The 21,060-nt window shown below is 53.7% G+C and overlaps 6 protein-coding genes across 6 annotated transcripts; 4 read left to right on the top strand and 2 right to left on the bottom strand.

The window, feature by feature from the left end:
- Nucleotides 1-1,129: 1,129 nt before the first annotated feature.
- On the top strand, nt 1,130-5,417 carry E0L32_001578 (uncharacterized protein; the record flags this gene model as incomplete). Its single annotated transcript, XM_031135672.1, has 2 exons — nt 1,130-4,694; nt 4,759-5,417. 2 exons carry the CDS (start codon nt 1,130-1,132, stop codon nt 5,415-5,417), a joined length of 4,224 nt encoding a protein of 1,407 aa, XP_030990829.1.
- Nucleotides 5,418-6,997: 1,580 nt separating this feature from the next.
- E0L32_001579 (uncharacterized protein) lies at nt 6,998-8,974 on the top strand (the record flags this gene model as incomplete). The annotated part of the gene is made up of 1 exon (XM_031135673.1): nt 6,998-8,974. The coding sequence occupies one exon, from the start codon at nt 6,998-7,000 to the stop codon at nt 8,972-8,974; it is 1,977 nt and encodes a 658-aa protein (XP_030990830.1).
- Nucleotides 8,975-9,533: 559 nt separating this feature from the next.
- E0L32_001580 (uncharacterized protein) lies at nt 9,534-12,011 on the top strand (the record flags this gene model as incomplete). The annotated part of the gene is made up of 4 exons (XM_031135674.1): nt 9,534-9,955; nt 10,508-10,692; nt 10,745-10,979; nt 11,033-12,011. 4 exons carry the CDS (start codon nt 9,534-9,536, stop codon nt 12,009-12,011), a joined length of 1,821 nt encoding a protein of 606 aa, XP_030990831.1.
- Nucleotides 12,012-12,470: 459 nt separating this feature from the next.
- Nucleotides 12,471-13,273, bottom strand: E0L32_001581 (uncharacterized protein; the record flags this gene model as incomplete). The annotated part of the gene is made up of 4 exons (XM_031135675.1): nt 12,471-12,682; nt 12,733-12,824; nt 12,874-13,015; nt 13,087-13,273. The coding sequence occupies 4 exons, from the start codon at nt 13,271-13,273 to the stop codon at nt 12,471-12,473; spliced, it is 633 nt and encodes a 210-aa protein (XP_030990832.1).
- Nucleotides 13,274-14,277: 1,004 nt separating this feature from the next.
- On the top strand, nt 14,278-18,063 carry E0L32_001582 (uncharacterized protein; the record flags this gene model as incomplete). Its single annotated transcript, XM_031135676.1, has 4 exons — nt 14,278-14,871; nt 14,929-15,225; nt 15,279-15,465; nt 15,515-18,063. 4 exons carry the CDS (start codon nt 14,278-14,280, stop codon nt 18,061-18,063), a joined length of 3,627 nt encoding a protein of 1,208 aa, XP_030990833.1.
- Nucleotides 18,064-18,659: 596 nt separating this feature from the next.
- Nucleotides 18,660-20,381, bottom strand: E0L32_001583 (uncharacterized protein; the record flags this gene model as incomplete). The annotated part of the gene is made up of 2 exons (XM_031135678.1): nt 18,660-19,925; nt 19,983-20,381. 2 exons carry the CDS (start codon nt 20,379-20,381, stop codon nt 18,660-18,662), a joined length of 1,665 nt encoding a protein of 554 aa, XP_030990834.1.
- Nucleotides 20,382-21,060: the final 679 nt, after the last annotated feature.

Here is a 21,060-nt window from a genome sequence, read left to right on the forward strand (position 1 = left end):
ACTTTTCTCCCTCTTGGCCAAGGATGACGCCAGGCGGGGTTCCGAGCCTTCCATCCTGGCTATTGACTTGACCTGCAGGGCAAAACCTACCATCAACAGGCATGATCTGCAAGCTCGGGGCGGCGAGCTTCGTGAGAAAAAGCCGCACCGGATCCTAGGCGAATGCTACGGTATTTGCGAGCTGCGGCTGTTCATTTGCGATGTCCGGGAGGCGTGAATGTAAAATATGCAAGAAAATTCACAGTACAAGGTAGGAAAGGAGGATGATCGGTGGAGGGACGGAGATGGACACCGAAAAGAAGCCAGAGGTAATGTACGAACGTACGAGACCGGCGGGTTTCCACCCTGATGCTGCATGTGGGTGTGGTGTCCCTGGGTGTCCAAGGTGTCCTTGTCCCCATGCAGTTAAGATTGATAAGAGGGAAGCAGAATCAGATAACTGCCTACTCGCACGGTGGCCCCATCGACGGAGCCTTGGCGCGCCCCTCCTGCTGCGGCACATGGGATCGTCGTTGAGGCACTTTGTGTCAGGTCAGCGAATCCCGTTTCGAGGGCGCGCGCCTAGCGCCAGCACCGCACGCATGGTTCTCAACAGTTCACTAACCCGAGGAGCAAAGGAACAGAGCGAGCGTCCTGAATTGCCAAGTGAAGGAAAGGAGGAACAATCCAAAAACCAGGCACACCCACCCGCAACGACAGGGATCCTCCCTCTCTCCATTACGTACATGGCGTTGCAATGCCGCTTACACACTCCCTCCCAGCCTCTCCAATATCCCCCATCGGTCCCTCACTTGCTGCAAGTGCGGACCATCCACCCTTTCGGGGCGTGGATGTATGCGGCGCGGATACCTACGTTCGTCGTCTACCTACTTGTACCTAGGTAGCTTTGATGAACAATAGCAATCTCAAAGCTCGCCCATCCGTGGCCAAGCTGCCAAGGCTCCGCTATCGGTTCGGCGCCGATTACTTCCGTCTTGATTCAAGGCCTCTTTGCTCGTCCATTCATGGAGGTGTGTGTGTGTGCGCGCGAGGAAATGGAACCCAATGTCCTGGTGAAGCGCCTTCTCACGAAGCAATCTGGCCGACTTGACTCGCCGGGCATCTCCAAGCTGATCCGGACGACACTGTCATGGAGACCAGCGATGGGAAGGCCTTTCCTCGCCGGAAATGGTATAGGAGAGTACCTTTCCTATCGCAGAGACCGATCGAGACTAAGCTCACGGAGCGGCATGTGAAACCGAAGTCTACCTCCACGTCCAACGCCGAAAGTGGCCAGGGCACCGACACTCAAACATACGAGACGGAAACGCCAGAGACGACGGCGAACTTGCTGTCCATCATCACGTTCAACTGGCTGGGCACACTACTCCGGACAGGCTACAGTCGACCTCTCCAGGCCGACGACCTCTATGATCTTCCAAACACCAGCCTAACCATTGACCATGCCGATCGGCTCGAGAAGTCATGGGCTGCAAGGCTCAAAGCCAACCGAGAACGACCTCCTCCGCCTAAAGGGTGGCTTTCTTGGAGACCCTTCTGGGAGCGACGCACGACCGACGCAACCGTCCTCACGCTCTCCCTCAACGATGTCTGCTTCCGCCGCTTCTGGACAGGAGGCTTCCTCAAGATGCTCGGCGACCTGACGCAGATTGTGTCGCCGCTTCTCATCCGCTTCGTCATCAACTCGCTGAGCGACCCATCCGAGCAGGCATACCGGTCGGGCTTTGGCCTCGCAGTGGGGCTATTCCTGGTGCTGGCCTTCTCCATCATCACCAATGTCCACGGCTTCTACCGGTCCGCGTCGACCGGCATTCTCCTCCGCGCCGCCCTCATGCACGTCCTCTACCGTCGAGCGACGACGCAGCTCACCGAGCAGGCCAAGCTCAAGGGCAGCTACGCGACGGGTAAGCTCATGAGTTTGATGAGCGCTGACATCACTCGCATCGACTTTTGTTGCGGCTTCTTCCACTCTGCATGGACGAGCCTGCTCCAGATCATCCTGTGCCTCGGTCTCACTATTTGGACCCTCGGATACAGTGCGCTGCCAGGCTTTGGGCTGTTGGCACTTCTCTACCCACTACAGTCATTCATGATGAAAACCCTCTTCCGCCTCCGCCGAAACAGCATGCCCTTTACAGACGCGCGCATCAAAGCCGTCACTGAAGCAGTGTCCACCATACGTCTAGCCAAAACAAACGCTTACGAGCAGAGCATGCTGTCCAAGATTGGCAAGCTGCGCAACGATGAGGTCATTTACATCCGCAAGAGGATGCTCCTGCGCGCCCTGAACATCGCCGTCTCGTTCACGGCGCCGACCCTCGCGTCGGTGGTGAGCATTCTTTGCTACGGCGCTACGAGCGGCAACATGGACCCCGGCAAGATCTTCTCGTCCCTGGCTTTCTTCCTCCTCATGAGAACGCCGATGGGCTCCCTGCCCATTGCCATCTCAGCGATTGCCGATGCTAGAGCCGCACTGGAACGACTGGCTGGGTTCATGGTTGTCTCTGATGAGGCCGTTGCGCGCGACGCCGCCCGTCGCGAAGAGCTTGGTCGAAGGGGACGAGAGGCAGGCGGCGATGCTGTTGTCGAGGTTAAAGATGCGATGTTTACCTATCACGACGACCCGCAGTCATCAGACAGTGACGATTTCACCAACGAGAAGGCAAATGCTGCCCCATCAGCGAACCTGTATATCAATTCGCTCAAGGCGAAAAAAGGTCAGGTTGTGTGCATCGTCGGCCCCGTTGCATCTGGCAAGTCCTCGGTATTCAGGGCGCTGCTGGGCGATATGCACCTCGCCAGCGCCACGTTGTGCTCCATCAACCTCGACCTATCCGTACCCTCGCAGCTGGCGTTTGCGCCCCAGGCAGCTTGGCTTCTTAGTGAGACAGTCCGGGAGAACATCGTCTTTGGACGCCCTTTTGAACCCGACTGGTATGACGAGGTCCTCCACCGATGCTGCTTGCACCCGGACCTTGCGATGCTGTCTGATGGCGACATGACTGTCGTCGGTGAGAAAGGCGTTTCACTGTCGGGGGGCCAGAAGCAGCGAATTGCGCTGGCCAGAGCGGTGTATGGTCGCAGCCAACTGATGCTCCTGGACGATTCTTTCTCTGCGCTTGATGCCCAAGTCGGCGCGCACGTGTTTGAGAACGTTGTCAACCAGGCGCGTCGGAAGTCTGAGGGCACCATTATCCTGGTCACGCACTCGATGGTCTTCGCTCGTCAGGCTGACCATGTTGTGTATATGGAAAAGGGCCGAATTGTTGAGCAGGGCACGTTTGATCAGCTTGAAAGGGGCGGCGGCAGGTTCTCTGAATACATCATGTCCTCCAAGTCAGAGGAATCGAGCTCGGCCACATCCATCGCCACTACGCCAACCGCTGAAGCCGATGACAAGTCTGAATTGCGGCTCCCAGATGAAAGGGTAGCTAAGACAAATGTGGAAGAAAATAAGCAAGACAAAGATGAGCCCTCGGCTCTAGCAGGAAAACAGCCGACAGCACAGAAAGAAAGAGGCAAAGAGATCATGCAGCGTGAGGAGCGCCTCATCGGCACCGTCAGCGGAAAGACATACCTCCGCTACCTCAAGTTTGGCAACGCCTGGATCACGGTGCCCCTCTTCTTCGCAGCCATCGCCGTGTTCCAGGGCAGCAGTGTCGTCTCGCCCCTCTGGCTGAGCTGGTGGCAGACCGGCAAGTACGCCATGACGGAGGGCGTCTACATGGGCGGCTTCGCGGCATGGGGCATCGGCCAGTCACTCGGTCTCTTTATGACCAGCGTTGTATTTGCCCTTTTCTGCTTCTGGTGCTCCAACCACCTCCATGCTGCCGCCCTCTCGGGCATCCTATTTGCTCCGATTGCGTTCTTCGACACGACGCCGCAGGGTCGGATCACGCATCGCTTTAGCAAGGATATGGATGCCGTTGACAATGTCGTCGGCGAACAGTTGCGCATCTTCATCTCTACGACAGTGCAAGTCATCGGCACGATCATTGTCGTCAGCATCGTCCTGCCAGTCTTCTTGGCTATTGCGGCGGGTGTCTTGCTCCTGTATATCTGGACGGGCATGTACTACCGTCCGGCCGCGCGAGAGCTGCGGCGCCTGAACAACCTCCTCCGGAGCCGGATCTACGAGCACTTCAACGAGTCGTTGTCTGGACTGCCGACGCTGAAAGCCTTTGGTGTTGTGGGGCAGTTTGTCGATGATAACGCGCGCAAAATTGATACTGAGAATAAGGCGTACTGGCTCTCTATCGCCTGCGTGCGCTGGCTCAATTTCCGGCTAGATCTCTATGGGGCTGTGCTTGTCCTCGGCACGGGCCTGCTTGTAGTCGGGCTGCGTGATACTATCGATCCCGCTTCAGGAGGTGTGGTACTGTCCTACATGGTCACTGCCCAAGCAGCGTTTGGCAACATGATTCGCTTCAGCGCCGAGATTGAGAACAACATGAACTCGGTCGAGCGGTTGCTGTACTACGCTTATAACATCCCCCAAGAGCCCCCACATGATGTCAGGAACAACAAGCCTCTTAAGGAGAAGAACTGGCCCAGTAAAGGCCACATTAAATTCGAGAACCTCACGCTCAGCTACCGCCCCGAGCTGGACCCGGCACTCAAGGACGTGACGCTCGACATTCGTCCTGGTGAAAGGATCGGTGTCATCGGCCGGACGGGTGCGGGCAAGAGTACTCGTAAGTTAAAATACGCAGCAAAACATGCGTAGTGGCATCAACAGCTAACCTTTGGATCCCACAGTAATCACTGCTCTCCTCCGACTTACCGAGCCATCCAAAGGCCGGATCGTCATCGACGATGTCGACATCCACACCGTCGGCCTGCACCTACTACGATCAAACATGTCCGTCATCAGCCAGGACGCCGTGCTCCTAGCCGGTACTATACGTTATAATCTTGATCCTTTCCAGCAGTATGATGACGAATGGCTCGTACACTGCCTGCGCATGGTCGGGCTCGGCGGGGATGACAACAAGGCTAGCACGGAAGAAGCAGACAGCGACCCTGAGAAAGATACCGGACATCGCGGATCTGTCCTGCACCTCGACTCCGAGGTCAAGGAGAATGGATCCAACATATCACACGGCCAGCGGTCGCTGATCTCCATTGCCCGGGCCCTTGTCAAGCGGTCCAAGATTGTCATCTTGGACGAGGCTACGGCTTCTATCGATGGCCGGGCCGACAAGGAAATCCACGCCATGCTACAGGAGGTCACGGGTGATGCTACTGTCCTGACAGTGGCTCATAGGCTCGACACTGTTGTCGACTCGTGTGACCGGGTCTTGGTCATGGAGAAGGGGACCGTTGCCGAGTTCGATACTGTCTCTTCTCTATACGCCAAGCCGAATGGTCTGTTCAGGGCTTTATGTGATGCTGCTAAAATCACACTTTCAAGCTAGAGTAATAATCTGACTCAGGGGGTTGTACTCCGTCGGCACACATTATCTTGCGGGACTAGACAGCTAGACTAATGTATTTCGATACCCATGAATTTCAATGATCGGTTCAAAGTGAAGTTGGGTCTGTAAACTCAACATTCAACTGTGACGAAGCTTTCAGGTAAATTGATTTGTCACTATATTCTTTCAAAATGAGCGGACAGGGTCCAGAACATTTGGTCATGCCATATATTGCCAGGATGAGCTACTGACAGTGACAACCCGGCGGCATGGTCCGCTTATCGCCAAGACTCATGTCACTCTCGTCTCGCGAGTACTCCGTAATCATAGGACACTCACTTGATTACCGGAAGACACGTGCCGACTGCGGCAGAGTCAAGTCGAATCCAAGGAGGAGGACAGGCATACGGTTACGTTCGGAATCGAGACCGAGTGCGTGGTGAGGTGCTGTTCGGGAAGCAGGGGCATGCATAAAGTTATCTCGTGTCGAGGGATCGACGATCAACAGGTAGCGTTGGGATGGCGCGGACAACTCACAGTGTTTCTTGGCCTTCGATTGACATACATGATGAGAAAACGCAGGCTCTGAACTGAACAATGACCAACAAGCGCCCCATGCGCAGTGATCTTTGAAGGTTTGGGGTCACTTTGCCAAATTTGTATCGGGTGACTGGTTGGTGGTGATCTCACTTCCTGGCGCTCCTGTTCAAGAATTAGCAACAATCTTGAAAAGGCATTAAACCCTGGTAGGAAGTCAACACCGGAGCTGCGGTTTATGTCACACCAATAGGGGCTTTCAGTTCAAAGACAATACCCTCTTTTGCAACATCCCGCAGGGTGGCATCCGACGTCGGGCTCCAGATGTCGCCAGCCTCCGAATTGCAATCCTTTTGCAAACCCTCTGCGACCCCCAAATTCGCGCATTGCACCAGAGACAAGGGGCAAATTTTTTATCAGATCCTTTTTTCTTCTCCACTCACCGGTGCCAAGACAATGAACGAGGTCTGGTCTCGAATGAGATGGCAGCAAGGTGTAGGGATCGTCGGTATTGCGCGACGCGAGACTTGCCGATTCTTGCCTGATGGGACTCAAGCACAGTGCACCATTTACTGTGAGCGGCGCCTCGATTGGTTTATCAGATCCAACCCATGCCTCAAATGTCATGTTAGGCCCACCCGTGCCGCAAATGGAGCGTGCTAGATCAAAGTAGCTTCCCAGGCTCCATGCTTGACAGAGGGAGAATCGATTTCCAACTCGACACGACGTGACGCTAACGCACGTGGGACCCTGTACGAAAGGAGTACAATACTGTCTGTTGGTGGTTTTCCTCGTTCGATCCGGACTCTTTACGACGGGAGACCACGGATGGCTGCGGGCTACCAACAACTCATCCGGGATGCCCACTGCAAACCCAAAGCGTAAAACAGTGACGAGCCGACATTACACCTTCCCTGGTCCTCGTTTCTCTCTCTTCTTCTTCTTTCTTTTCCTCTAATCTTTCTCGTTGTCTTTCAAAGGTCTTCAGGGTCCAATTTGAAGCTCTCCTGGGAGCTCAGTACAGCAGACCACAGAACCAAACCATGTCGGCACCCGCTGACAACGAAAAGTCTGCGGGCTTTGAGCCCAAGACAACGGCCGCTGCTCCCACCGAGTCGGCCGTGCTGCAGCAGGTGACCGAGTCCAACAACAAGGCCGACGCCTCCTCCCTCTCCAATGGCTCGCGGCGGGACTCGGCCCAGGGGTCCCCGTCCGACTCGGACAGCGGCCCCAAGGAGATCGGCGTCAGCAGGGTCGAGGCCTTCAACAAGGTACTCTACAAGTCGGGCAAGAAGGGCAAGATCTTGCTCTGGCTGCTCGCCGCCTCGATCGGCCTGACCATGTTTGCCTACGCTCTCGACATGGGCATCACTACCACCATCTTTGGCGCCCTGGCCGCCTCGACCTTCAAGGTGCACAGCGAGCTGGCCACCGTCAACACGGCTGCCCAGATCATCCGCGCCATCAGCAAGCCCTTTATCGGCAAGATGGCCGACATCACCTCCCGCCCGACCACGTACGTTGTGATCCTGGCCTTTTATGCCGTAGGGTTTGCCGTCGCGGCCAGTGCCAGCACCTTCGCGTCGTACACCGTCGGCATCTGCTTCACCTCGGTCGGCAAGTCGGGCCTCGACCTGCTCAGCGACATCATTGTCGCCGATCTGACTCCGCTGGAATGGCGTGGCTTCTTCAGCGCCTGTCTTTCCTTGCCCTTTATTGTCACGGTGCCCATCAATGGTTTCATCGCCGATGGTTTCTACGACGACTGGCGATGGGGCCTGGGTATGTTTGCCATCCTCGTGCCCGCCCTCCTCATCCCGGCCATCATGACCCTCTACGCCATGCAGCGGCGCGGCGAGAAGGCGGGCATGGTCACCATTGCTGACTCCAAGGACGTCCGCACTGGCGTCTCCGAGGCTACTGGCAAGGGCCTCGGATACTGGGCCAAGCTGGCATATAAGGGCCTCATTGATATCGACATCATCGGCCTCATTATTCTCGGGTTCGCCTTCTCTCTGATCCTTTTGCCTATCACCCTGGCCAAGAGCGCCAATGGCGGGTGGAACAATCCCAGCATGGTCGCCATGATCGTCGTCGGCTTCGTTGCTCTCATCATCTTCGTGCTCTTCGAGATCTACGTCGCGCCTAAGCCCATGATGACGCGGCGCATCCTCAACAACCGCGCCTTTATTGCCGGCGTCATCATCCACACCTTCAACCAGATGGCCTCGTCGGTGCGCAACACCTACTTCTCATCCTACGTCCTTATTATCAAGCAGTGGACGACCTACCAGTGGACCATCTTCCTTGGCATCACCACCATGGGCCTCTGTATCGTGGGCCCCATCGTGGGGCTGGTTCACCGCGCCACCCATCGCTACAAGAGCGTCATGATCTTTGGTGCCGGAGCCAAGGTCCTCGGGTACGGCATCCTCATCCAGCCTAGTGGTGACATGACGCAGGACACGGCCCGCCTCGTCGCCGCGCAGCTCATCTTCTGCCTCTCATCGCTCAACGTCGTTGGCGCGCGCGTAGGCGTGCAGGCCTCGGTTTCGCACGATGACATCGCCTCGCTCATCTCCATCATCACTCTGTGGTCGACACTTGGCTCGAGTGTCGGCAGCGCCGTTGCGTCTGCCATCTGGACCAACCAGATGCTTGACGAGATGCGCCGGCAGATGCCGACTGTGCCCGAGGCCACCCTCAAAAAGATCTACGGCAGCATCAAAGTGCTGCGCAACTACAAATGGGAGGACCCCATCCGCCAGGGGTCCATCCGCGCTTATGCTATTGTCAACGGGCACATCACCACCGCCTCGATCTGCCTTGCCTGTGTGACTCTGTTCGCCTCGCTGTTCATGCCGGACTACTACCTGGGCAAGCAGCAGAACGCGGTCAACAACAAGGGCCTGGACGGCGAGCTCGTCGAGGTCCCGGATCAGCGCAAAGATGGTGCGGTGGTTGCTGAGTCTGAGAACAGAACAGTGTGGCAGAAGCTGGTTGCTCTGTACCGCAAGTAGATCAGTTCCAGATCTCGAAGCCATATTCGGTGGATTTCTCACGGTCTGAACTTGTATATAATGTCGCCAATGTGAGATCACTTCTGGCAAGCCTTTCCTCAGGAACCTTGCTGGCAGAAATACCATAGTTGATAGCACACATAAGAAGAATGTAAAACAAACGTTTCAACCACATTTAACCTAGCTTTAGAGGCGTCGTGGTCAGCTGCCCACGCACGCCAGGAAAGTGAATCCTGCTCTATGCCCTCGTAACAGAATAGGCAATGCAATAGTGGACTCGATAAGTCTCTTCTAGAACCCAAGCAAATCAAGGCAGGCTCTGGACCGTAAAATGAGAGGAACATTTAACAACCGGCCGGTCACCCAGTTTCCACGTGATTCATGCATGCTGACCCACTGCAGTTACTTATCTGATCATCTGATAAATACCCGCTCGCACGCCGCTCCCGATCCTTCATTACCCAATGCACGATAGTTACAACATTCAAACGCACACTACCAACCGGACATCGTCAAGCGAGAGACCAGCAGACACATGCTCACATGAGGTCGAGCGACAATGCAGATTCGGCGCCTGGGTCTCGCAGCATGCTTCAACGCTTGCTTCGCACCTGGGCTGGCCCAGGCGGCAGCCCCTGTGGTGGACGGCAAACTCTGCGGCAAGGCATGTCGCCAGACCTTTCGGACGGTACGTTTCTCAGACGCTCCTGACGGAGCCTACTTTCAATTGCAAGAGTGTAGCAGCCTTCTGCACCAGCAAGCGCTTTATCTCTGCTGGGATCTTCACTGCCTCGAGGAGGTCCGACTTGCCGAGGCAACGATCCTGAATGAGACATGTATTGAGATCTGGGGCGCGTATATCCCACCGCACGATGTTGTGGACGGATTTGATGATGGCGACATAGCCCAGTTTGCAAGGTTCGACGAGAGCCTGGACCGTATGCACAGTGTGGATGAGGTGGTGCTGCCAACACAGGTGTGGTATGAGCTTTGGATGCGCACTCTGGTTGGTTTTCTCCTCTCCTTTTTTTTCTCTTTTGGACTTTCAGAGCCCCATTGTGATTGAAGAGACTTGCTGAAAATGTCGGTAGGATTCATATAACTTCACGCATCGTTACCATTCCTGCTACGGTTGGGCAATGGGCATTTTCTGGGCGTTTGTTGTTGCTTTGGGCATCGCTAATAGAGCATTTACACGTCTGGCAACTTGGTCCTCGCGATCGGCCTCCTGTCAGAGCCGGAGTTCGTTATGGTTGAAGCGCCATATTTTCATGCCGGCGACATTTGGTCGACGCTGCGTACAAGACTTCGCGGGCTGGGGCACATTACCTCCTCGAGTGCAGTCATTAACTGTTGTTTTGTTTGTTCTCGTCAATGTTGCATGCACCATACATGGATATAGGATATTCCCGGGATACGTTTAGTGAGTTCTGCTCAGCGCTTTTGTTTCTGTCTCTGCATCACTTGCTAAGATGGCGGTCGCCAAAGCTACCCTACCGTGAGTCAGCAAGTGTTCCGACACGTCTCTGATAGGACGGGTATTATGTCGTTTGCCAACTTCCCCATCATTTGGCTCTTTGGTATGAGGAATAATGTTGTCATATGGCTCACTGGATGGCACTTTGGGACATACAACAATTTTCACCGCTGGGTAGCGCGGGTCGCTACTTTTCAAGCTGTCGTCCACTCGATAGGATATACTATTCTAATCTTACGGAGTCAGTCACAAACCGAAACCCTTTGTTTTTCTGCTACTGACGTTCCTCTTAGAGGGTGGAACCGATTACTTTTGGCAGATGTGCAAAATGTTGTACTGGTGGACTGGGGAGCTGGTCAGTTATCAGACCATCGACTCCTCTACCTTGATGCTGATCTTGACACAGGCCACCATCTTCATGAGCTTGCTAATTGGCTTCTCAATGCTTTGGATAAGACGCAGACAATACGAGATCTTCCTTATTGTTCATATTGTGTTCTCTGCCCTGGTTCTCCTCACAATGCTAGGGTAGGTTGACCCGTCTCTCATAGAGGGACATTGCACGCTAATCTTGACGCAAGGCACGTCTCAATATTCAAAGGCGCTTACGATCCTCTCTGGTATATTCCAGCTTGTATCTGGCTTTTTGACCGGATAGTTCGTGGCCTTCGAGTTGTGGCCTTCAGCCCGCGTTTCTGGAGCGCAACTGCCCAGATAACATACAACGGGGACGCCCACATGGTCCGTCTCGTCGTTCCAGTATCCCTAAGTTTTTATCGCATTGAGCCCGGAACCTTCTATTACCTTATGGTGCTCAACAAGTGGAATTTCTGGGAGAGTCACCCCTTCACGGTAGCATCGGTGTCTAGAGGCGCTCACTACGATGTGGAATCGGGAGACGAGACATCGCCCCTGCTACGCCATGGGCCTAATTGCTCGGACTCCATCGTGGAAGATTCAGAGAAATGTACTCAAGAAATGACGTTCCTGATTCGACCTTATGAGAGCTTTACGTCACGGCTAAAGGGGTACGCAGAAGAAAGGCACCCTGAGCCAGCTAGGGTGAGGATTGCGGTCGACGGGCCGTACGGAGAGACTTTGCCTCTGAAACACTTCAGCAAGGTAGTCTTCTTGGTCGGTGGTAGCGGTATCGCGGTTCCGCTGTCGTACTTACAGCAACTTACCACATCCTCACCGCTGCCAAGGTTAATCCAGATTCACTGGACCATCCGGCAGCCGGCACTGGCCGTCGATGTGCTCAACCGCGAACTTAACGACGCTCTCAATTGCGATCGAGTGAAGATATTCGTGTATGTCACAGGGGCTGACGGCAGTGAAAGGAGTGACGATGCTATCTTCCGCCTCGCAGAGTGGAAGTCCACGCGGATGAAAGTCGAAGAAGTCCTTGACGCAGCACTAGATGTCGCTCAAGATGGCAGTCTAGCGGTCGTTGCGAGTGGTCCAGGCAAGATGGCGGATGATACTAGAAGAGCGGTGGCGGCGAGGATAGTGCATACTTTGCCGCGTATAGAGTACTTTGAAGAGAGCTTTCAGTGGTGATAGGGCCTAACATGATAGAATCTGGGTGTGTTGAGTTGCAACAGCGAGTTAAACAATCTAATAGATAGATCGCTGAGGTCACCGGGGGCTTGATAGTGTTATTATTTGTTGTGCGTGCTGCATCCACCTCTGAATTGACTCTTTTGTTCGGATCATCCCTTCTTTGCCTATCCTTCGTGCTCCTATCATCGTCTCCTAGGGCATCGCCATGCCAGAAATGCAACTATGAGCGCTGGTATCCCAATACCGAGCGAACACGCTATCCCGACCTTAGAATCTCGCGATAGCCCTGAGCTACTATCGGAGACCTTATGGTCCTTGTTTATGTCTGAGCCGTCCCGCGAAGTCGTCTGAGATAGCTTCACGCTTGGAGTAGTGTCTGGATAGTTCGCTCTCGACGTTGTATGAGATTTGTTCTCCGTCGAAGCTATCCCAGGTTGGCTCGTGCCAGAGGCCAAATCAGGTTGCATCCCACTCTGTTCTGTACTCGGCTGGTTCGTGCTCAAAGACGTGCGAGAGAGCAACGTACTCGTTGTGGTTGGGACCAATTTTAGGGTGGAGGGAGACGATACAGACGTCACGAACCCCGAAGGAGATCCTTGCGCCGTTAAGGCCACTATATTTGTCATCAGCTTTCTGAATGAAACCCTCGGAACTCTTGAGCTCTTTCTCTTCATGCTTAGACACATACACTTGTTGTAACGCGTGCCAAAGAAGGTACTTTCTCTAGGAGCACAAATGTATTCAGAGAGGGTGCTCTGGCCACCATCGACTTCAACTTCGCGAAGGCCACAATTCTTGGCCGTAGAGGGACTGTGCGTCTTAGCTTTATCTGAGGCATAATAGCTGAGAATATACTTACCAGATCCATGTCGATGTACCGTCAAATCCCCTCATGGAACCACTTGAGCATGCGGTGTAGTAATACCACCCTATATCCACGTCATAGCAGCCCGCCCATTGATCTCTCGAGGTAAAGATTCGGCCAGGCTCGCAGTACAGGACTGTTACCAGGTTATGTTATGGTCTGAGGACCCATGTATGCTTCTCACGAGAGCTGGAATTCTTTACTTACCACTGGGACCTGAAGAGCCACTGAAGCATGCATAGAAATTCGGGGGAGCCGCAGGAGGTATAGACTGTGTCACCGGAGCACGGGGCGGGTTTCGGCTGCTATCAAATGTCGTTGGAGGAGGAGCTGTAGTTGTACAGCAACTTAGACTCGCATATAAATGTAGGAATATCACGAGAACGAGTCGCATGATAACAGTCATGATGATTATGAAACTGTGCAACAACAAAGTATGGACAGGGAAAGAGATAGCAGGGTAGGAACGGTATTTGAGTGGGACCAAGTTTCTATTTTATATTTCAGGCTCTCTGGGCAATCATGCTGCCCAGCCTCACAGCTCAGCAACGGGCTCAGATGCCCAAAATAGTGTCCATACCTTCCTATTGAATCGGATTATTATCTATTGGCTGAGAAGGAACAATTCTTCTCAGTTGGAAGCGCCTCACATATAGATGGGAGCGCGAATCTGGACAATGGGCGGCGCTGTAAACGTGTCTGGGCAGGCAAACGACCAATGAATAGAGGTCTAGGTCAACACAAGCCACCTTCCAACATAACCTAGTGCTTGGTCAGCATGTGGGCAGTATGATAGGTTCGAAATAAGCGCGTGTGAGTACAGATGTCGGCCGAGCACGAGACCAGATTATTATGACCAGGCTGAGGTTTTGGGCCCACGCGTTAGCTCTGCGTCTTCGCACGGTACCGTCAGTTGACAAGTCGGCATATCTCTTCAGATATCGAAACGCCCATATGGCGCTTATCAGTACTCGGCCAAAATGACTGTCGACGAGGCTCCAAGTGGTATTCTCGGCTGTTGAGAACTCCACCCGGTCAGGTTATGGATCAGGGGACGACCTGGTAGTATAAGTACTTCCCCTCCATCAAACTCATCAGTTTCAGGTACAGGGATAACCCGTGATGTTGTCAAAGTAAAGAAAATGTGTTGTTACAATGGATCGAGTGATGGAGACGTTTGAACCGGTCCAACACTTTCTAGTACTTCCTCAGAGAGCATTGCGGCAAGTATACCAGTTCTTTGATTATCCCTATGGCGTATTTTCATAGGATTCCAATGAGAGACGCCGATATTTTCAGCTGGCCTTGACTGGCTTGATGAGAACGCTGTGATTGGTGGTTGAACTTCGAGGCTGAAAGAGGGGCAGATCATGAGGCACAGAAGCGCGCGTCAGGGCAATGCCACCCAAAAGCACTTTACTCATCGAGCAAGGCACACATGTGGCTGCCGATCGACGGCAATTCAAACTCAAAAGCCAGACCCCTCTCTTGCAGCGTCACCGGCCGAGTATGAGGCGCTTCGTTCGCAGAAAACTTCATGTTGGCAAGGAAGCTTCATCGATGCAAATTGATGATGCATCCAAGGACCCAGCTTCGTCCACAAGCTCGTTCACACCCGACGCAGCCGTACAGGGTGACTGCAGCTATGGAATGCATGTCCTGGTCGCAAAGCCACATGACGAGGCGGGCTTGATTGACATTGTTGCTCTGCACGGCCTCAACGGACACTACTACCATACCTGGACACTTCCAGCAACAAGATCCAGCCCAGCATGCAACTGGCTGGAGAGAAGCCTACCCCGCGAGGTACCTAAAGCCCGCGTCATGTCATACAGCTACGACTCTGCTGTATTTGCCAAGTCGCAGGCGAGCATTGGGGATTTCGCCGATCTGCTGCTCCAAGACCTTATGGCGGAACGATCATCAGTGGCGGAGAAAGAACGTCCCCTGCTGTTTATTTGTCATAGCCTGGGCGGCATCGTCTTCAAGAAGGTAGGCTGGTTCGGGTCTAAGACTTCTACAGCAAAGAATCGTTGATGAACGTCTCAGGCTCTTATTCGCGCACGCGAACGAGATCGATACGAACAGACATTGCAGAAGGTCCGCGGTGTGGCATTCTTCGGCACCCCGCATCGGGGTTCTTCCATAGCGGATTGGACAAGTATACTTGGCAGAATCTTAAAAGCTGCCTCTCCGGGGGTCAATGCGAACACACAATTGCTGGATAGCCTTCGAACGCAGTCAGAGGTCCTATACGACATATCAACGTCCTTCGTAGACCGAGGGAAAGGTTTGAGTATACTCAGTTTCCTAGAGACACAAGCGTTACCGCCTTTAAACACGATGGTAGGCTAGACCCTTAAGACGCCATCCTGGCTGCAGAGTCTGATACCCGTTAGGTTGTCGATAAATCTTCCGCCACCCTGTTCGTTCCAAACGAGACAGTCGTTCCCCTTCCTGGTGACCATCGGTCGATATGCCGATTCTCAAACACCAAAGAATATGAGCTGCAACGAGAAACCGTCCTACGTTACATAGGCCAGGTGTGTGAAGACATGTTGTGGACTGAGGCCACTTTCGTATCCAGTGAGTTCAACAGAGAGCTTCCGAGACGACGCAACTAATGCTATTCTAGCCCTGTCACATGCGGAACAGAGGCTCTGCCTGAAGCAACTTTACCCGGGGAATTATGAATCTTTCAAGGACTTCAACGTCGAAAGTGTTCCAGGGACTTGCGAGTGGGTCCTGAGACATCCACAATACCGAAGCTGGAGCGAAGGCGACACTTCATGTTTGTTATGGGTATCAGCAGACGCGGGCTGTGGCAAGTCCACTCTCGCAAAGTTCCTCGTCGATCGCCTGCGTACTATTAGCTTTCCGGAGAAACCACCATTCTCCGTGTGTCATTTCTTCTTCAAGGAAGGGATCAGCGAACAAGAAAGCACCGTTCTCGCCCTCCGTGCGATCTTACATCAGATCTTTACAAGGGATCGTGCTCTCATGCGGCATTTTCTCCCTTCATTTGAGGCGAAAGGTGAAGCAGTGATGAGCGAGCTCAACACGCTTGTCCAAGTTCTGACCTCAATCACGCGTGACCCTGAGTCTCCCAGCTTCATAATTGTCTTCGACGGGCTAGATGAGTGTTCAGAGGCTCATTTACGTGGGCTGCTCCAGGCTATAAACAGTCTCTATCAGGCGGACAACGAACCTACACGAGCCTCGCAGTTCCTCAAGATCTTGATGCTCAGCCGTCCAGAGAACCTGATCAAGAACACTCTGAAGCGCCAGCCGATGACTATCCGCCTTCGAGGAGAGAATGAGATAGAATCAATCGGAAAGGATGTCTCGTTAGTCATACGCCACTTACTAGGTGGATTGGAAGAGGATGGCATACCACACGACCTGCTCAACGAGTTTGGAGAAAGTCTGGAGCATGGGGCGGATAACACCTTTCTTTGGGTCACCCTGATGATACAAATCCTCAAAGACCGCAATCAAACACAAGGGGGCACATCTCGAAAAGAGATACGGCAGCTTCTCAGCGATCACAGCATATATTCAGTATACAACCACCTGCTCAAGAAAATTGGCAATCACTCTGACACGCGGAAGATGGTCGAGATAATACTCGCTGGATCTCGGCCTCTGTCGATCCTCGAAATGGGCACTGCTCTCGCGTCGTCTCCTGCACATTGCACTTTGGAGGACGTTGCTAACGACATCAAGTATCCATGTGAGGATTACGTGAAGTCATTAGGCGGTCACTTCATCAGGATTATTCATTCTGAAATTTTTCTCGTTCACCAGACCGCTCGTTCATTCCTTCTCAATTTCCACGAGGTTGCAAGTCAAGTCTCAAGACCTCCGCGGGGGTTGGGATGGCAACACTCCTTCACAATAGATGCTGCCCACTGCACCTTGGCAATGGCCTGCATATCATATATGGTGTGCGTGGAACGCTCCCTTCAGAATTGCAGGGCTCCCTTGATTCCAGCTTTCGCGTATACTGGACCATCTGCTTTGAGGAATGAGGTTCCGCATGTTCATTCCCAGGATGATACAGTTGATAAGATCCAGTGGGTTTTGCCTTCATGGAGCCCTGGAGCATGTACGACAGTCGGCCATGATTTTGACAGCTCGTGCGGCCCATTCTGGTGGTATGCTCTGGAGAGTTGGAGAACCCATCTCAGCTCCTCGGCGAAAGCTGGAGGAAGGCAAACCTTGATTGACAAGGTCTGGGAGCTCTGCCAAATAGTGCCAAACGAGCCGGGATACCCCTTTTGGACCCGGCAGCATTGGTACCTTTCTCGGACCCAACATAAATTCCTCGATACGCAGTTTCGAGGCAGGTGCTGGGACCGCGGGAGCAACCTGTCTCCAGCAGCTAAGATAGCAAGAGTCGTTGCAGGGATCCATATCACAGATGTCATGACCCGTTTCCTCGAACTCCACACGGGCGCGCATGTTGTGGACGGCGATCCACTGCTACACATAGCCGCCGCCCTTGGGATGATCTCGGACATTTTATTGATACTTGAGAATGGGGCTGATATCCACGCGCTGGACTCTGAGGCCCAGACCATTGCACATCTAGCTCTGGAGAATAATACGCTACAAGACGGTGGACTGGATGACGGTGATGATGCACAGGACAACAGTGAACGGCTCGGCCCCAGTCTGCTACGTCTTCTGAGCTTCCTCATTAGCCGCGGCGCTGATATAAACTCTCGAGGGTGCGAAGGAAACACGGCGCTGCACTGGGCCGTGAGAGCCTGCACCGCTGCGGCAGTGAGAATGCTGCTACAGCTTGGGGCAGACACATCAGTTAGGAACTACGCTGGAGATACTCCGCTATGGGTAGAAACACCAGAGGATTGTCGCGAGCTGGTAGAGTTGGTACTCGACCAGGCACCGCACAGCGTCGAGCCGAGGGGGGACACTATCGTCCATATCGTCCACCAACACGGGAGCGCGTCGATGAAGAGCAAGATTCTTCCGCACGCGGCTGACCTTGTCATCTTGGACGATGATGGACACAATCCCAGTCGATTCATTCTACGGCGGTCGACTGTCAATCCAGATGATATCACAGAACTACACAGAAGGTATGGCAGAGTTGCTGAGGATGAGGATGTGGAGATGGACCCCTGGCATCTGAAACGAAAGTTTTCAGAGCTGTTCTAGCAATAACATCTCTATACCTTTTCCTAGAAGAAACCTAGCTGAATTCGTTGAACAAAATGCGATCCGCCTTCGGCTCAACCAGTTGGGGGGTGGGGGGGACAAAGAGACTTCTAGAGCTCCGTTCGAGTTGTTTGAACACTTCCAAGTTGTTTAGGTGGGTCCCGCTGCTGCTTTAAGTCGCACGATATTCTAGGAAGTAGTAGTGCAGGTGGAAGAATGCGCTCGATTCAGACAGTGACGTCCTTTGGCACTTTGATGATGATCGATCCAAACCAGGCGGGGCAGCCAGCGATGGGTCGACACGCGAGACGAGCCCGGTATCCGCAAGTTACGGTCGGTCCTCCACGTAGATCGTGCCAAATTTCAGGGGCTGCCACCAGCGCCGCTGACCCAGACAGGGCCTCTTTGATGAGGGAACAGACAAATACCCAGCTGGAATTATTGCCGCCGTCGATACCTGGTGTCTGAAAGATTTGACTACTCCATCCGTGATACTAGTTTTTCACTGTGGTAATCTTATTGAATTGACGCTAATTATCTTGCATTTGCACAGTGACAACCTCCAGAATCTTATACCTAATACGGCCTAAGCTGATTTATACAAACACACTGTCAAGCAGATATCTGATCTGTGCCTTTCTGTAATCGTCCGTGGCGGTGTAGCGTAGATTTGTCTTGTTCGTATCAAACACCAAGTTCTCGGGGTTGGAGCTCGTGTACTGCGGCCACTCGGTGCCGTCGATGTTGGGGTTGGCATCGCTCATGAACCTAACCCACATCCTGCTCATAAGATCCGCAAGCTGGATGTAAGTCTCAGGCTTACCCTCGAAGGGATTGGCAGAATAGCCGCGACCGTTCACGTTGTTGAAGACGAATGCGACCTCCTGGAAGTGAGTTGCGCCGTAAATGGGGTTGGGAAGGCCATTAACGATGACATTCCAGAGGTAAGAGTAGACGGGAAGACCAGCAGCCGCATATGTCTCAACCAGGCTCCTCCTGCCGCTGTGCTGCTGGTAGTCTCCAGCAAGTGCGGCGACGCGCTTGAACTGGAGGCCGTACGGAGAAGCCGGAGGTCGGCCTTCATATGATGCGGGGATGCCAACGGCGGGGTCATCAGGGTAGAGCGTCGAGAGTTGGTGGATCTGGGTGGCAGAGAGCCCAAGACCGCTGAGCCATGCTGTCCACTGGGCGTCGGTGCTGATGCCCTGCTTGGCGTACGCCGTACCCTCGTCAAAGTTGTTGCCGGTCAAGAGGGGAACGTGGGCGAACTTGCCCTGCTTCAGAAGGGCTGAGGCCTGAGCAGTTATAAAGTCACCGTCAATGACGGCGCCGAGGGTAGGTGCTGTGACGCTCAGGGGGTTGGAGCCATTGAAAATGGCGTTCAGGGTTTGCCAGGGCAGATCTCTCAGGCAGTTCAGCCGGTCGCCCGCGTCGGAGCAGCCGGTCTTCGCGACAAGAGCATCAAAGTACGGCTGCCAGCCGGTGGCATTGTTGAAAATGGCTATCGGGCTACCACTCTCAAGAATAGCGCTTTGAAACAGGTTGCCATGCTGACCGTCGTGGGCCACAAGCTGCATGCCCAGGGACCGGGCGCCAGCGGACTCTCCCCAGATGGTGACCTTGGAGGGGTTGCCGCCAAAAGAGGCGATGTTGTCTTGAAGCCATTGAAGAACCATGCGTTGATCTTTGAATGCGATGTTGCCAGCTCGGGCATTCTGCATCTCTTTGCTGAAGAGGAAGCCCCAGTTTTGCAGACGGTAGTTGATGGACACGGCGACGATCGGCTTCTGCTCCTTGACAGACTGCTCGACGATGGCACCGAGATCGTATCTGGGGTCACGGGAACCGCCCATAACATAGCTCTATCAGAGGAATGTCAGTATCAACGGGGCGTCGATGCTTTTGGGGATTAAACCTACGCCGCCATGTACCCAGACACCCACAGGGAGGTTGTCACCAGCCTTGACGCCCCGAGGACGAACAACGTTGAGTGTCAAACAATCCTCGTTAACCGGATTGCCCAGATTGGCCGTGTCTGATCCATAGCCGATGCACATCCAGCCGAAATTGGTGGCATTGCGCTGTCCAAACGACTCCGTCAGAGGCTCTGGTGAGGCAAACCGGAGACGGCCGACTGGAGGTTGAGCGTATGGGATGCCGAGGAACTTGTCTTGAGCATACTCGGTGCTCTGGACGCCATAATAGGTGCCGGTGCTCAGCTTGGCGGTAGGAGGGCAAGCAGCTGCAGAAGTGGTCCCTGCAATGCAAGCCACAGCCCCCAGAAAGGCGGCGATGGTTGCCACGCGCGAAGAAAGCATCTCAGCGAAGGCAGACAATTCACCTTTGACTTGTTTGTCTCAGCTGAAGCGTTGGTGTCCAAGCCACAGGCAATGAGGAAAAGATACGAAGTAAGGTAACTTGAACTGGATTTGGCTACTCTGTGTCCTGCCGATCCCATAGTCTTGTAGGTAAGTCCGTGTCAATCATAGCGTCAAAGCGCCCATCCAAATACCCCTTGCCTGTCTCCATAGCATGACGATCCCCAGCTATGGATCCGCGGATTTGCCGAAACTGGGTTTTCCTCCAGATCAGCGATGTTATGCTCGACGCTCGATCCGAACCCTTGCAGTCCGACAAATAAGCTTTTAACAACGCACATACCATCGCACCCAGATTTTATCTTGACAATACTATGGGTTCATTGACTCGCAGTGGAATAACTATCTTTTCAGGCTACATCGCCTGCCTACGGAGTAGTCAAGAACAAAGTCTGAAGGGGGACTTGCGGATCCTAGCAAACCTGCCATGGCACCATCTCGGTGCCCCGTGTCGAGGACGCCCAGAGATCGCGTGGCTTACAACTTGGAAGCAGACCATGTCGGATGGGTCCCTCTTCTCAGCTCACCTCGTATGTCATAAATCAAATGTCAAAGCGCAGAAAGCCAGAAAACGGGCTACTTCTATTGGACTCCGATGTTGCTTGATGATGTTTGTGAA

Source organism: Thyridium curvatum (genome assembly GCF_004353045.1).
Source record: "Thyridium curvatum strain D216 chromosome Unknown NODE_6_length_784332_cov_80.453264, whole genome shotgun sequence".
NCBI lineage: Eukaryota > Fungi > Ascomycota > Sordariomycetes > Thyridiales > Thyridiaceae > Thyridium > Thyridium curvatum.